At 33.8% G+C, this 15,569-nt stretch overlaps 1 protein-coding gene across 1 annotated transcript; it reads left to right on the top strand.

Moving 5' to 3' along the window:
- The first annotated feature begins 7,237 nt into the window (after positions 1 to 7,237).
- LOC143920819 (kelch-like protein 23) lies at positions 7,238 to 9,650 on the top strand. The gene is made up of 9 exons (XM_077443797.1): positions 7,238 to 7,553; positions 7,622 to 7,797; positions 7,863 to 8,060; positions 8,129 to 8,296; positions 8,372 to 8,527; positions 8,598 to 8,755; positions 8,824 to 9,043; positions 9,135 to 9,315; positions 9,389 to 9,650. The coding sequence occupies exons 2-9, from the start codon at positions 7,651 to 7,653 to the stop codon at positions 9,526 to 9,528; spliced, it is 1,368 nt and encodes a 455-aa protein (XP_077299923.1). The 5' UTR covers positions 7,238 to 7,553; positions 7,622 to 7,650; the 3' UTR covers positions 9,529 to 9,650.
- The last annotated feature ends 5,919 nt before the right edge of the window (positions 9,651 to 15,569 follow it).

The raw sequence follows: 15,569 nt of genomic DNA on the forward strand, positions 1-15,569 counted from the left end.
ATTATTTACATATTTTTTATTTTTATATTTTCGTAATTATTTATTCAAAGTAATCAAAATATTTCCTTTAATTGTCTTTATACCAGCGCTTCTGAAATGTAATATGTAGTGTATTTTTTCACATACAAATTTGAATTATTTGGATTTTCACTTAAAGAATTGGTATGTCTTTTGATTAATCGTTTTTTATTTCATTTTTAAAAGTTCCACTCTTTTTACGCACGGTAGAGTGAATTGGTTTTATACGGCTAAAGGTGTCATGACATTTTGAACGAAACTGGAGTGAGATGACTACGATTTAAATTGTAAGTATATAAAAATTAATAAAACGTGTGTAATGCAAAATTAGCAAACATGATACAAACGAATTTGCACAGCAATATAAAACAAGGTTAATATTCAGCAGCTGGATGTAGTCTCCATAGCAGTAGCTTAAAAGCATTTGCGGATCATCTTCTTCAATATACACTTGAAAAGGTTGCACATAATTTAATAAACACTGATATTTGATTTCGATTAAATTATAAAAATTAATTTTGAAATTCAAATTCACTAACAATAAAAAATTAATTCGTTTTTCACACGCGAAGGAAAAGTATTACAAAAAATCACTTAATGTCACAATTTAATTGATTTTTGGGTTTATTCGCGAACGACATATTGATAGATTTTAATTGATAATGAATTGAAACGTTAAAAATTCGCGATCAAATTGGCGTGAGGTTCGACCATTTTTCTTCGACTGAAATCGAATGAAAACAAACAAGTGAATAAACTTTTTAAATTCAAATTCAAATATTTTTGCCATTTATTTTAACTCTATTCATTCAATGCATTCAACTTATTTTTACTTTATGTTTTGAATTAACACCAACACCAACACACTCTCTTTTAGAGGACTGGATTTGACATCTTTTACTATTTACAGTAAAATATTATTACTGAGATCTTGATTCCGCAATTGCATACATTGCTCAATAACGGAATGTGCTGAATTTCGTTTCGTGCTTCAGAGCCTAATATAAATTTAGCAATTATTACCATACACATTGTTTTACCAATTCCTCGGCTATTTCCTTAGCATACAGTTATGCCACTTGATGAGAAGCTCCTAACAAGGGCTTTTGAATTACTGCGACGCTAAATTTTGTAATAAGATCGCTGCTGTCACATCGTGCCTTCTTAGACTTCAAAGTGCTAAAGCTACATACATACATATGTCCTGAAGCTTCCTGTAGCAGATCGTAATACAAACAATCGTGTAATTATGTTCAATTAAAATAGAAGGAACTAAAATTTACAAAAAAATCTATCTATAATGAATAAAATCTATTTAAATCTGAAAAATTAAATCACATGTGTGTATTATCATAATTTACAGGTATTCGCCATCCACTGCTGGACGAAGACCTCTTCCATTCGTCTCTGCATTGGGAAAATCTCATACATTTATCTTATTTCATCCACCCATCTCCCCTATTTTTCCACTTTATGAAAGTAAAGTTTATTCGTCCAAGGTAGGGGGGGAGGCATGGAACCCCCCTCGGATCCCCCTTTGATTTCTTTGTTCGTTATAAATTGGCAAAAGTTATTAACTAAAATCGACACAGTGACGCCGATAATGCACATCATCTTTAAAATATATATACATATTAATATTTGGGGATCCTCCTGGGGTAGGGCTGCCAGATTAATTCGGATATTTTAATCCCCCCCCCCCGACCCCCCGGGCACCGATATTACAAAAATGATAAAAAACTTTATAAAATCAATCCTTTTATAAACTAGTATAATTAATTACATATTGCCAAAAAAGATTGAAAAAAAATCAATCTCAATCTCGCTTTTTTTCGATTGTTACGCAGATTTTAGAGCTGCACAACCAAACTCTTCATATTTAATTTTTATTGCCATCAATAATAGCAATATATCCGGTGTGGATTCACTTTTTACAAACCTCTTTATGTTTTTATATTCTCTATTAATTGTCTAAAAAAGTGCTGATATCCTTCCAAACATTGAGCCTCTGTTAATACATTAAACAATGGCAAAACTGTTTCTTTAACATTAATATTAGATTTTGAACCTGCCACAGATGGATTGAATAGTTTACTCATTTTTTGGACGAATAGATTTGTCTCATTTAGTCTTGAGTGTGAATCTATTTTTTAGAGGCTTTTTTGAGCAGCACTTTGGATACACAGCTCCAACTGTCTTCTTTTCTTTACAGTAGTAGACAAAAGCAGTTGCTTGGTTTCGACAGGAAAATCACCGTCTATGGTAAACTGCAAGCTCTGTTTTATCCCCTCTATTTCTTCACATAATAAATGGGCAAAGGGATAGGAAGACCCTTCTAAATTTTTTATTAATTTTAAAAATTTTATGCAAATTTCACTTTTGTTTGTTATTTTAGCATCTATTCGCGTATTTTACGAATTTAGCATCTATTCCGAATTTTAGGATCAATTAAGCATTAATAGCAAAATGCCCAAAATACGTGTCTCTAGTCATAACTGATCATCATATACTGAAAAAAAAGCATCATGGAATCGTTTTAACATGCTTTCAACGTCCGCTCAATTACATGATTTTATTTGTTTATTTTCAGCTGTGATGGCCTCAGAAGACAATGAAGATATTCCGTCTACATCTGGTGTGGGAGCACCGACTCCGGGGACTAACATCGTGATCGACCCTCCTCCACCTTCTGATCCTGGCAGTTCCAGGAGTGCTGGTTTGCTTAAAAGTTATTAAAATGTATGGAAATGATTCTTTTTATACATTTTGAAAAATTTTCTGCTAAAAATCATATAACTTAATATTTTTTTTATGATCGCAGAATTTGGGGATTTTTAATTTTAACATAAAATTTACAATAATTGACAATAATATTTAAAGAATATTATACTAATACATATTATATGTGTGTATATGCAACCTATGTATCTTAACTTTTACGATTCATCCCAATCCGTTGAGTGGCTTATGAGTCAATTAAATCAAAAAACTTAAAGTAAAAAGAGAAGGTGTGTACCACTTCCGGTCTGCCTAAAATTTTGAAAATACAATTCAGTGACAGTGAATTTAAAAACCATGGATGGATTTAAAATCTCCAGTTCGAATTTTCGTGTTTATAAACGAAAATCAAATGAGTATGCATTTAGTAAATAATATAATATTATAGATAAGGGCTAAAACCAGTAGCAACAATTCTGATGCTATTTTCAATAATCAGTTGTTTTTTTGTGTGGTTTTTCCACTATCATTGAAATTACATATCTCGAAGAAAATACATTTTTCGCTTATTAATCAATTATTATTAATTGCTTACTTTAGTAATAATCGATGATCTTATTTTTAATTTCAAAATGTGTTTTATCTGTGAGAGGACAATTATTTTAATATCGGATGAGTGGTTATTTCCATGCGGGTTTTTCATTATTATTGTAAAAACATGTTTTTCTGTGGTTTAATGTCATATCCGTGTAAGCAATCTAGCGCTAGTCCTTTAACCCTAAATTAGTTTTAAAAAACTCGAAAAACTGTTATTATTCCTGCAAAATATATGAATATCGCATTAACAATGGAATCATTTGAAATTTAAGAAATCGAAATCCCAATACCAATCCAGACACAATATTTTAGCTCAGATTGTTCATTTTAGCCATCACTCGTGAATATTTTTGGTTATTTAAAGATTACGTTTATTATTAAATTGATCAATAGAGGGAAAAATAAATTCGATCTTCTCAATGATTGAGAATAAATAAATAAACAAAATAACTAAACGTTACTTTGTTTGGAAAATTTACAGTTTTATATTGATTATAAACGATAACAAAATATAATTATTAGAAAATAAACCATTTTACAATTTTCACATATGAGAACGAGAACGGGAACGGGAATTGCATGCCGGGGTTCAGCTAGTTTTAAATAAATATCAATTTTCGAATATGTAAATAATCGCAATCGCTTTTGAATTTCAGTTTGGAAAATCAGCTCGGTGTGGAAATGAAGAGTCGAAGCTCGGCATCGCCATCGGAAATTTAAGTTTCAATGTACGAGTATGATTATTTAGCAATGATTGACAATATTCATAATTACAATCACTTTTCTTTCAGGTCCATCACCGAGACACCAACGTCATCAAACGAGTAACTCATTTATATATTGTTTCTGCATTATTATCAATTCTTGGATATTTTAATAATCTCAATCGCTTATAAATTTCAGCTCAGAATCATATTATACGGAACGTAAGTTGTAACTGCTTATATCTATTATACGAATGATTATTTATAGTAAATCACATCATAATTTACAGCCATTCGCCATCAACTGCTGGATGAAGGCCTCTCCAACACGCTTCCACTCGTCTCTATTTTTCGCAACACCCATCCATCTCATTCCGCACATTTTCCTAATTTCGTTCACCCATCTTCCCTGCGGTCTTTCTTTTACTCTTTCGCCTTCTCTCGGGTACCATTCAAGCACTTCTTTTGTCCACCTTTCGTCCATCCTCCTAACTACTTGACCCGCCCATTGCCATTTTAATCTCTTCACTCTATCCACTATGTCCACTACCCTTGTCATACTTCTCACCCACGTGTTCCGCTTTCTGTCTTTCCTCGTTATGCCAAGCATACAGCGTTCCATACTTCTTTGAGTGCATTGGATTATATTTAGCATCTTGGCGTTAAGTGTCCAAGTTTCACATCCATACGTCATCACTGGCAAAACGCATTGATCAAAGATCCTTTTCTTCAGGCAGAGTGGCATTTTTGATTTAAAAACCGCATTCATCCGTCCAAATGCACTCCATCCTAATTTTATACGTCTCTTTATCTCTTTATCTTTACTACCAGACATGTCAATTATTTGACCTAAATATAAATAATTATTTACTACTTCTACTGGTTTATCATCTAAGGGGATGCTATCAGGCATGCAATAACTATTGAACATTAGTTTAGTCTTATCTACGTTAATTTTTAATCCTACTTTTCTACTTTCCCTGTCCAGCTGTGCTAGTCTGATAAGTAGGTCAGCTGAATCATGAGCTACTAAAACTATATCGTCTGCGAACCGAAGGTGACTCAAAAAGCGACCATTGATGCTTACTCCGGCTGTATCCCAATCCAATTTCCTGAAAACTCCCTCAAGCACCGCATTGAATAACTTGGGCGAGATTGTATCTCCTTGTCTTACTCCTTTTCCTATGCTAAATCTATCTGTACCTGAAAAAATTTTAACCGAAGCTGTGGCATTCTTATATATTGCAGCTAACAGTCCCACATAGGGTTCCGGCACTCCCTGTGTTTGTAGGGCGTTAAGTACTGCATTATGGCTAACTGTATCGAAGGCTTTCTCATAATCGACGAAACCTAGGCACAATGGCCGTTGATATTCGTTGGCGCGCTCGATTAGTTCGCCAACTACTTGGAGGTGGTCCATTGTGCTGAAATTTGCCCTAAACCCTGCCTGCTCTATAGGTTGGTTCTCGTCGAGGATATTCTTCAGCCTTTCTGTAATAACCTTCGTGAAGAGCTTGTAGACCGCTGAAAGTAAACTAATGGGTCGGTAGTTCTTGATATCATTTTTGTCGCCTTTTTTGTGTATTAAAATGATAGTTGCGTTATTCCATCCTTCTTGTATAGCTTGGTTCTGGATGCATTTGCTGAAAAGCCTAGCTAAGATATTAATTAGGGGGGGGGCGCCACATTTTAGTAAGTCAATGGGAATATTATCTTCCCCTGGGGTTTTACCATTCTTTGCAGTTTTTAGCGCGGCCTCTACTTCGCTAGGCAATACTGCAGGAACCCTTTGGCCGTGTGTCGATTCCAGAGCGGGAAATTGACCGTTGTTGTTCTCGTAAAGTTTTGCAAAGAACGTATAAACTCTGTCTATGATCTCTTCTCTATTCCTGATTATTACTCCGCTCTCTGATCTGATTGCGATCATTTGGTTTTTGCCTAAGAAAAGATCTTGTTTGCACTTTTTTAGGCTACGGTTATTCTTAATGGTATTTTCTATTAGCTTATATTGTTATTAATCGAATTAATTTAAATTTCAGCTCTGATAGCGGTTCTGAAAACAAAAATCGGGGCTGGGCCATGCTATCTGAAATGTAAGTAGTAACTGCTTATATTATTTATCGATGGTAGACAATTACAATTACAATTACAACCACTTTACTTTCAGGTCCAATGGAGAAGCTGCGTCCTCAATAACTGAGTAAGTCACACCGATTAACATACACATGTATATTATTCCCATAATATTGTCAATTCTGAGCTGTAATTTCAGTTTCAGCTCAGATAGCTGGATAAATGGATAAATGGATTTCATCGTATGCTGATCTAACAAATTCAAGTCGATAAATGTTTTAGATCTTTGCCCGTTTCTTTCCTGCTCATTTCATTTAAATATATAGATATACAATAGCTACCAGATATGTATGTTAGCGTCAGTTATACTTTTTTGAAAGGGCTATCATAACTTTTATCTATCATAACTTTTACGATTCATCTCAATCCGTTGAGCGGCTTATGAGACAATTGAGTCCAAAAACTTAAGAAAAGACCTAAAATTTAATACACATTATTTAAAATATCCAGTTCGAATTTTCGTGTTTATAAACGAAAATAAAACGAGTTAGCATTGAAGCAATGCATTTAGTATAAGATAATATTAGAGATAAGAGTTAAAACCAGTGTCAACAATCCTTCTTCCATTTTTAATAATCAGTTGTTTTTTTGTGCGGTTTTCCACTATCATTGAAATTATCTTGAAGAAAATACATTTTTCGGTTATTAATCAATTCTTATTAATTGCTTACTTAAGATTTTATTCCTTTTGAGTGCAAAATATGTATGCATGGCGGATTTGAGTAGTTTGTCGAATTCTATTATCGATGATCTAAATTTTAATTTCAAAATGTGTTTTATCTGTGAGAAGACGATTATTTTAATATCGGATGAGTGGTTATTTCCATGTGGTTTTTCATTATTATTGTAAAAACATGTTTTTCTGTAGTATAATGCCACATCCGGGTAAATAATCAAGTGCTAACCCATTTGCAACGAAAGGGTTGAGATATCCTTATCTATCGAGATAAATACGCAGAACGCCAGTGCTCCACATCATTCGCTGCTAATCTTTCCAATTGGTAAGTCCAACTTTATAATGCTTAGCACTTATAGTTATATTGTCTAATTTTCAACTTTGTTTTTCAGGAGAAATCTAGGAAAAAATCAGAAACAAGATGTTCGTAGTGAAGCCGAAGTCCAATTATGCTGCAAAACGTGTGGCATATTTGTATGCTGCCATGAAACGAAATAAGAGTTACGACACCGGATTTGATGTTCGAGACCGAATGTATCTTAATTCAAATCCAAAAATATTTAAAATCCAAATTGTTTCGTCAGTTTAATAATATTAGTGCAGCGAATTCTTTGGGACAAACGAAGGTTACGTGGAGGACATCTTTTCAGAGTATGACGACGAAGTCATCGAAGCAACCCTGAAGTATTGTTACACTGGAGAAATAAGTAAGAGTTCATAAACATCAAAAGTAATCAATTATTTTCAAATGTAATAATGTGAAATATAATTTTAGGTATAGACGAAAAACACGTCGAAAAATTAATGGAGCTAGCCAAACGACTGAAAGTGAAAATTCCAGAGCAATTTAAAACAGTCGATCTCTCAAACTGTTTGAAAGTTTTGGAATCAACGGGAGATTCCGAATTATTAAAAAAGGCAATGGATTTGACTTCGGAAAACTTCGAGACGGTGAGTGTTGGATTATATAAAAAAATATGTCACTTAAATATTTTTCAATTCCACTTCTGTTTCAGCTGCACAAAACTCAAGGTTTTCTCAATCTGCCGCTCTTCAACTTGATGGAAATCTTGAAATCGAATGATTTGTTCGTGCATTCCGAAGAAAGCGTATTCAATGCGGTGAAATTGTGGGTAAATCATGATGATGCAAACCGTAAAAGTGATTTGGCACAGCTGATGAGATTCGTGAGGTTATCCTTACTCTCCATGGAGGTATTTCAAATTAAATGAATGTTGCAGTTTAGTGATAAAAATCATTCGAATAATGTGTTATATTTCAGTTTATTGTGGACGATGTAATGACGTTCTGTCATTCATGTGCAGAGTGTTTGACCACTATTAGAAAAGAAATTAAAAACAAGAATGATAAATATTTCGTCCCAAGAGAGACCCCTCGTAGAAAAATAAAAGGATATAAAATAGCACTGGTTGGGGGATGGAATATTGATGTGAGTTTTGTATCACAAGTATAATATTTTGATTGGATTGTAAATTAATTATTTTATTGCATAACGTGTTTTCAGGAAGCAAACACCATCGATATATTTGATGGACTAAAGAACAGTTGGACTCTATCCAAAAATATTGGAATAAATGAATCATATTTTGCGTCTGTCCTCGTGGGAGATTGGATCCTTATCATCGGCGGATGGAATTCTTCAAATGCAACAGTGACTTCAGTAACGTTTTCCGGTGTTGCGAAGAACCTGCTTAGAGAAATCGGAATATAACCAATTTATTTGTTTTCAGGTGGAATACATCGATTTGAAAAGCGGTGAAAAAAAGCCATTGAAGCCATTAAATCAAGCTCGTTATGGCTTCTCAGCAGTGACACTTCGGCGCGGTTCGTCCACGGATGTTTACGCCATTGGTGGTTTTGGTGGAGGCTATTTATCTTCAGTGGAAAGGTGATTAAATTGCAATCATTTCATCAGATCGATTGAAAGAGAAGTTGACGATTATTGATTTCGATTAGGTGGAGCAGCAACACTGGGGATTGGGAGATCATCGCTCCATTGTTGGAGGCAGTTACTTGGCATAGTGCTTCTGTCATCGCCGATAAAATATACATAACAGGCGGGAAAACAAAAGAAAACGGAAAAACCATATCCACGAATAAAGTGCAGATGTATTCAGTGGAGACCAATTCTTGGACTTACCGCGCTCAGATGATTCAGGGAAGAGCTAGTCATTCGGTGAACATCAATTAATTTTATTCACAACTATCGCAAATAATATACAACTCTCCAAAATAAAATGAACTAAATTTTGATTTCACCATTTTAGAGCGTCGCATTCAAAGGAAAACTTTACGTCGCTGGTGGACTTGACTATCAAACTTGGACTAATTTAGACAGTGTGGAGCATTACGATCCGAATGCAAATGTGTGGACTGCATTCACCAAACTACCGCAAGCTGCACGCGGAATCAGTCTCGGCTGTTTCCAAAATAAACTGTTTAGCATGGGTGAGTTTTTTTACAACTTAATTTGGATTTATGGGTCTCGAATGTAGAATTAATTTATTGTTTTGATTTTCAGGTGGATTCGATGGAAAAAGTTATTTAAGTGATGTTTGGGAATACGACGAGACGAACAAATCTTGGAAAGCTTCAACAAGTCTGAGCAGAACGAGAAGTGGTTCAGTTGCACATGTCATTCCATATGATTCGATTATTTGATCGACTGCAGTTTTTTTGTATTATTTGAAAAAAATTTATTTTGAAATAATCATTAAATGTACTTTTTGAATTTTGAATTTATCCAAATGTTTGAATAAATACATAATATACAACAACTTCTCAAGATATATTTTATTTTTCCGTCAATATTTCATGTTTTTTTACATCAATAATTAATTTTATCTAAATTAAATGAAAAATCAGAGAATGGCCAAAATCAAAAACATAGACATACATATTTTATACATAAAAACGAATTTAATTCAATTCAATCCAGAAATGTTATATTTCATTTCTTATAATTTTTCTTGTTTAAATAATACGACTTAAATTTCTAAAATTAATTCGAAATTGAATGATTTTTATTTTTTTTATTAATTATTTATTCAAAGTAATCAAAATATTGTTACGTACGCCGCGTATTGAGCGAATTGCACTTAGACCAACGGATATCTGTTATCGGATTAACTAAATGCATGCACTTACTTCCAAAGATTATATCTGGACTCTAAGTGCATTTAGGCTAAACAATGACCGTTATTAGTTATTTCTCAGAATCGGTACGGGAAGACCCAATGTCTTGGAAATACATATCCGAATACGTGACTATACAACAGGTAAACAGATTTGGCGTCCTGAGAGATCTACCCTTTATAAGGCGGTACGTAGGCGATATAATTCATTCTGGACTGAGCAGTGGCAATACGTGTATCTCCTTAATCATCAATAAATGCTGTGAGACGACTGTTGGCCTTTTACTTGGATCCTCCACCCACCCCTACGCAACAATATTTTTATTTATTTTATTTATTTTACAAAAATCAATTAATCAAGCACACTCGTCGTACAGATTGCTCCAAAGTGACGAGTGTGCTAAAAAGATTAAGAAGTACAATAGTAAAAAATATAAGTTAAAAAACAAATAACATATACAAATATACAATTTAATTAAGGAAAGGATAACTAAATAAAACATGAATCATAATAAAATCATAATTAAAAACACTAACTTAACCTTTCTAAATGGTCGCGACCTCCATAACTTAGGAATTGGTGCAGAGAATGAAGAGAGACATGACAAATGTCAATGGCACCATCCAGTGAATTTAAGAAACGGAGGCCGCGAGGAATGGGAGAATAACAAAATGCCACAGTTCTAGCCAAAGGAGTGTGAAAAAGGGGACGATGGCGGGTCCATATCACACTCTCTGGAGCATGAAGGCCCAACTCAGCCAGGATAGACGGACAGGAGATACAGCCTCTAAATATGGAAAACAAGAACTTGATGAGGGCAACACTCCTCCTGTGGTCAAGAGAAGTGTAGCCGACCATACCCTTGACGAATTTTGAAGGAAATAAGTATGGGTAAATCCCATATTGATCCTTATAAAGCAGTCTGAGAAATCGTCTTTGGACAAGTTCATACTTCACAGATAGAGACTTAGTGTAAGGATTCCAGATCATAGAGGCGTATTCCAAGATACTCCCAACTAGAGTACAGCAATCTCAAAACAGCGGGATTATGGTAGTGTCGAGAATTACGAAAGACAAACCCAAGCATTCATGAGGCAGAGGAACACACAGAGTCGATGTGAACAGAGAAATTTAGGTCACTCTGGAATGCAACCCCAAGATCAACAGTTGAATCGATCCAGTTCAATAAAAAGTTACCAACAAGATATGGAAAGGACTTGGAGACTGCATTTGGAGACATTAAGAGGCAATCAGTTGGTTAACGACCAATCATGAAAAGCATTAAGATCATCTTGTAAAAGCTCACAAGAACGTTCAGAATTTTTCAGTTTCCTTTAATTGTCTTTATACCAACGCTTCTGAAATATAATTAGTGTATTTCTTCAAATATATTTTTTCACATACAAATTTGAATTATTTGGATTTTTACTTAAAGAATCTTTTAAAGAAACTTTTGATTAATCTTTTTTTTTCATTTTAGAAAGTTCCACTATTTTTACGCACGGTAGACTGAATTGGTTTTATACGGCTAAACGTGTCATGACATTTTGAACGAAACTGGAGTGAGATGGCTACAGTGGGATTGGAAGAAGAAGAAGATTTAAATTGTTTATAAAAATGAATAAAACGTGAGTAATGCAAAATAAGCATACATGATACAAGTATTTTTAAATGAAGTTGCACAGCAATATAAAACAAGGTTAATATTCACCAGCTGGATGTATGTAATCTCTATAGCAGTAGCTTAAAAGCAATTGCCGATTATCTTCTTCAATATATGTATGTACATTTGAAAAGGGTACATAATTTAACAAACACTGATATTTATTTTTGATATCGCTTAAAATTATAAAAAATAATTTTGAAATTCAAATTCATTAAGAATAACAAATGAATTTGTTTTTCACACGTGAAGGAAAATTTCAACACAACTAAATAATTAAAATTATTATAAAAAATCACTTTATGTCACAATTTAATTAAGTTTGGCTTTATTTGCGAACGACACATTGTACTTATTGATTTTAATTGATAATGAATTGAAACGTTAAAAATTCGCGATCAAATTGGCGTGAGGTTCGACCATTTTCTTCGACTGAAATCGAATGAAAATAAACAAGTGAATTAACTTTTTAAATTCCAATTCAAATATTTTTCCTTGATATCAACACATTCAATCATCGACATCAGTCAACTCGTCCAGTTGAATACTCTCTTTTAGAGGACTGGCTTTGATATATTTTACTACTTACAGTAAAATATTATCACTGAGATCTTGATTGCGCGATTGCATACATCTTTCAATAACGGAATGGGCTGAATTGCCTTTTGTGCTTCAGAGCCTAATAGAAATTTAGCAATTATTACTAATTCACATTGTATTACCAATTCCTCGACTATTGTATGAGGCTTTTTTCTTGGCATCCAGATATGCCACTAGATGAGAAGCTTCTAACAAGGGCTTTTGAAAGGCCTTAAAAGTAAACTCAGCACTCCTCAATGGGGCATGCTAAACAGTCAATATTATTAACAGATTCACGCGTATCAAGATCCGTATTAATAGTGTAATACCCCCTAATATGAGTAGAACTAAATTTAAAAATTATGCCAAATTAAAATATTTTTTACAGAGAAACACACACATTGGAAGTGAGCCTATTTTTAGCCGTTAGAAATTAACATTAGTGCAAATATTTAAATGTATTGTCTCATATTAGGTACATACATACTATTTGTTTATCGCACGTATATGCCGTCTTTACGATGGTATTCTTCAGTCATCAAACCCATATAGATCGTTTAGAGACAATTCAGAAGCGTTTTCTGCGCTATTTATCCCATAAGACTGGTCTTGTGAGATTGCTGCCAACTTATAATGACAGACTCTCTTTTTTCAAGATCGCTAGTTTGTCTCATCGCAGAAGGGTTTCTGATTAGTAGAGGTAGGATAGTCACAGTGCTATCCATTGTTCCATTGTTGTAAATCCTTTGTAAAAAAGGTTCGGCAAACCTTTAACAATGCATTTACAACCTTTGAACAATACGCGGCACCTTCTGGGTCCGGTGACTACTGATTAGTATTGTTACGTATACTAAAAAGAGCCGCCGAGTAGTTGGAATCGGATTAGGCCAGGTAGCATCCCAGAGACCGTGCTACCGTGATAATTGGTTTCGAGGATTATCTGCAAACTAAGTGCTGTCGGCTAAACAATGATTGCACTTAGCGGCGATAGCGATACTCGGTCCCGTGGAGTTCTCAGAAGTGACCGTTACCTTGGTACCGTCGACCGAATGTCGTGGGAATACATATCCGAATACGTGACATAAAAATAGGCAAACAAATTAGACGTCGAAGATGTCCTGAGAGATCTCTCCCTTATTAGGCGATATTTAGTTATTTATTTATATATTTATTTACTTATTAGGCGATATTTATCAAGCCATTCTGGACTGAGCACTGCCAGTGCGTGTATTTCCTTAATCATCAATAAATGATGACGACTTTGGCCTTTTACTTGGATCCTCCACCCACCCCTACGCAACAGTATCATTGAACGAAATTAATTTTAATGTTAATGCCCGATTTACCAGATGTAGAAATCTGTTCTATACACCAATTTGTCATAACAACACTTCATTTAATAGTACAATCAGTGCCGGTTTTAGGGAGGGGCTGGGTCGGGCGGTGCTCGAGGGCGCCAAAAAAGTTAGGGCGCCGCTCGATGCGTCAAAGGCGCTTTAAATTTTAAAATTAGAGCGCCAAAAGCCATACAAAATTTTAGATTAGAGCGCCGAAGGCAAAACTTTTTTTAAGGGTGCTTAGAAAAAATTGCCCGAGGGTGCCATTGGGTGTAAGGCCGACACTGAGTTCAATCGCACATATTATGTATATGTATATGCCGTCTTTACGATAGTATGGATGATTGTCCCGACCTTTTTGGCTGACTCTTTCAGTACTTTTAGGGCTAAGGTTGACTTGCTCCTTCACTTTCATTGTCTTTATTTTTATTTTTTTTTTAATATGTTTTTGTAATCACTGTATGTACATGGAATATTATATTTGTATATTTTTTTGTCTCACTGCACTGCGTTTATTTTTATATTTTATTCTGTATGTGTGCCAATTTACATAAAATAAAATATAAATAAATAATAATTGTCATTTATTTGTTAAATTGATTTGGCTTTAAATTGTATGTATTTTACAAGGTTTTTATTATCAATTTACATTGTAAGTATTGAAAGTGGTCTTAATTCTGAAAATTATGTCTAAAATAAATAGATGCTAAAACTGAAAATTCTGTTCACCAAAAGGAAGCATAAATTGAAAAAATATATATACAATAGATATGCCAAAACAAATGAAACTTTTGAAAAATATCAAGTACGCAAACCAAGAACATAACATAAAAGTATTTGTACTACTGTATGCTTTTTAAAAAACTATATAGATGGCGGGACTACTTTTTTTTATTATATTTTATCTTGAAAAACTTTTCACAGGAATAGTTTAAACTTTCCAAATTAATTTATAATATATGGGTTATATACATAATTAATATCGTTCAAATTTTAATCCCCGATTCTCTATAGGGTAAAATACAGACATATACAACAATGTAGAACTGACCATCCCCTTTTTAGAGAGATAGGCGGTGTTGAAGTGATGACAGTAGCGATTGGAAATAGACCACATGTGAAGTGGTCGCGGTCGATTTATCAGAGCATCTCCTTTATGACGGTCCAATAGCAGCACGTGCGCCACACGTGTATCCTGGACCACCGGTCTAGATGCATCAAACACATTTTTACACTTTCCAATACACAAAACTGACCCATCCTAAACAAGAAATTTTTTAATATACAATTTTCATCCCAATCTTCGTCATATGCATAAATTATATGATACATTTTTACTGTATCTATGTACGTAGAAACAAAAGATGAAGTTTTGTGATCATGCGAAAATTCGAACTCGAGATTTTGACTGATTCGAATTCAGAATCGATTACTGATCACGTTTTCACGATCTAGAAAAAATGTGTCTGTCTGTGTATTTTGGGGATTTTTTGAATATCGTTAGTCCTATCGAACTGAAACTTAGTATCGGTTACTGAAATTCTTATCAATACGACGTAAATTTTTGTCAAATTTTTAAGTTGACCGGAAATGGTATCTCCCCTTATATATACATAGGTGTCCTCTATTTTTTTAAGTTTTTGAATTCAATTATCTCCCAAACGGCTAATCAAATCGGATTGAAATTTTTTTACATGTAGTAGAAATTGTAAATTTTATACCCCAATATTTTTTCCTAAGCCGGAAGTAGTACTTTTACTCTAGAGAATCGTGGTTTTTTTTATGTTTTTCCCAGAAACCTTTTGATTAATTGAACTGAAATTTAATATCTAGAAGTTTAAGCTTAATACCAGGTTATCTATAAAATTTGGTAAGCGTCCGTCAACCGGAAGTGGCAATTTACTCCTGTTCGATTTTTCTTCCACTAATTTTTATTTTATTTGTGTACTAAATACATATATTTTTACTTTATCTATGTACGTAATAAC

This window comes from Arctopsyche grandis, chromosome 13, assembly GCF_051622035.1.
Source record: "Arctopsyche grandis isolate Sample6627 chromosome 13, ASM5162203v2, whole genome shotgun sequence".
Classification (NCBI taxonomy): domain Eukaryota; kingdom Metazoa; phylum Arthropoda; class Insecta; order Trichoptera; family Hydropsychidae; genus Arctopsyche; species Arctopsyche grandis.

What these genes read in the sequence shown, in the direction of transcription:
- LOC143920819 (XM_077443797.1), top strand. Translation starts at nt 7,651, where the DNA reads ATGGAGCTAGCCAAACGACTGAAAGTGAAAATTCCAGAGCAATTTAAA. An exon ending in CTTCGGAAAACTTCGAGACG is followed by an intron (nt 7,798 to 7,862) that starts GTGAGTGTTGGA and finishes CTTCTGTTTCAG; the next exon opens with CTGCACAAAACTCAAGGTTT. An exon ending in TATCCTTACTCTCCATGGAG is followed by an intron (nt 8,061 to 8,128) that starts GTATTTCAAATT and finishes GTTATATTTCAG; the next exon opens with TTTATTGTGGACGATGTAAT.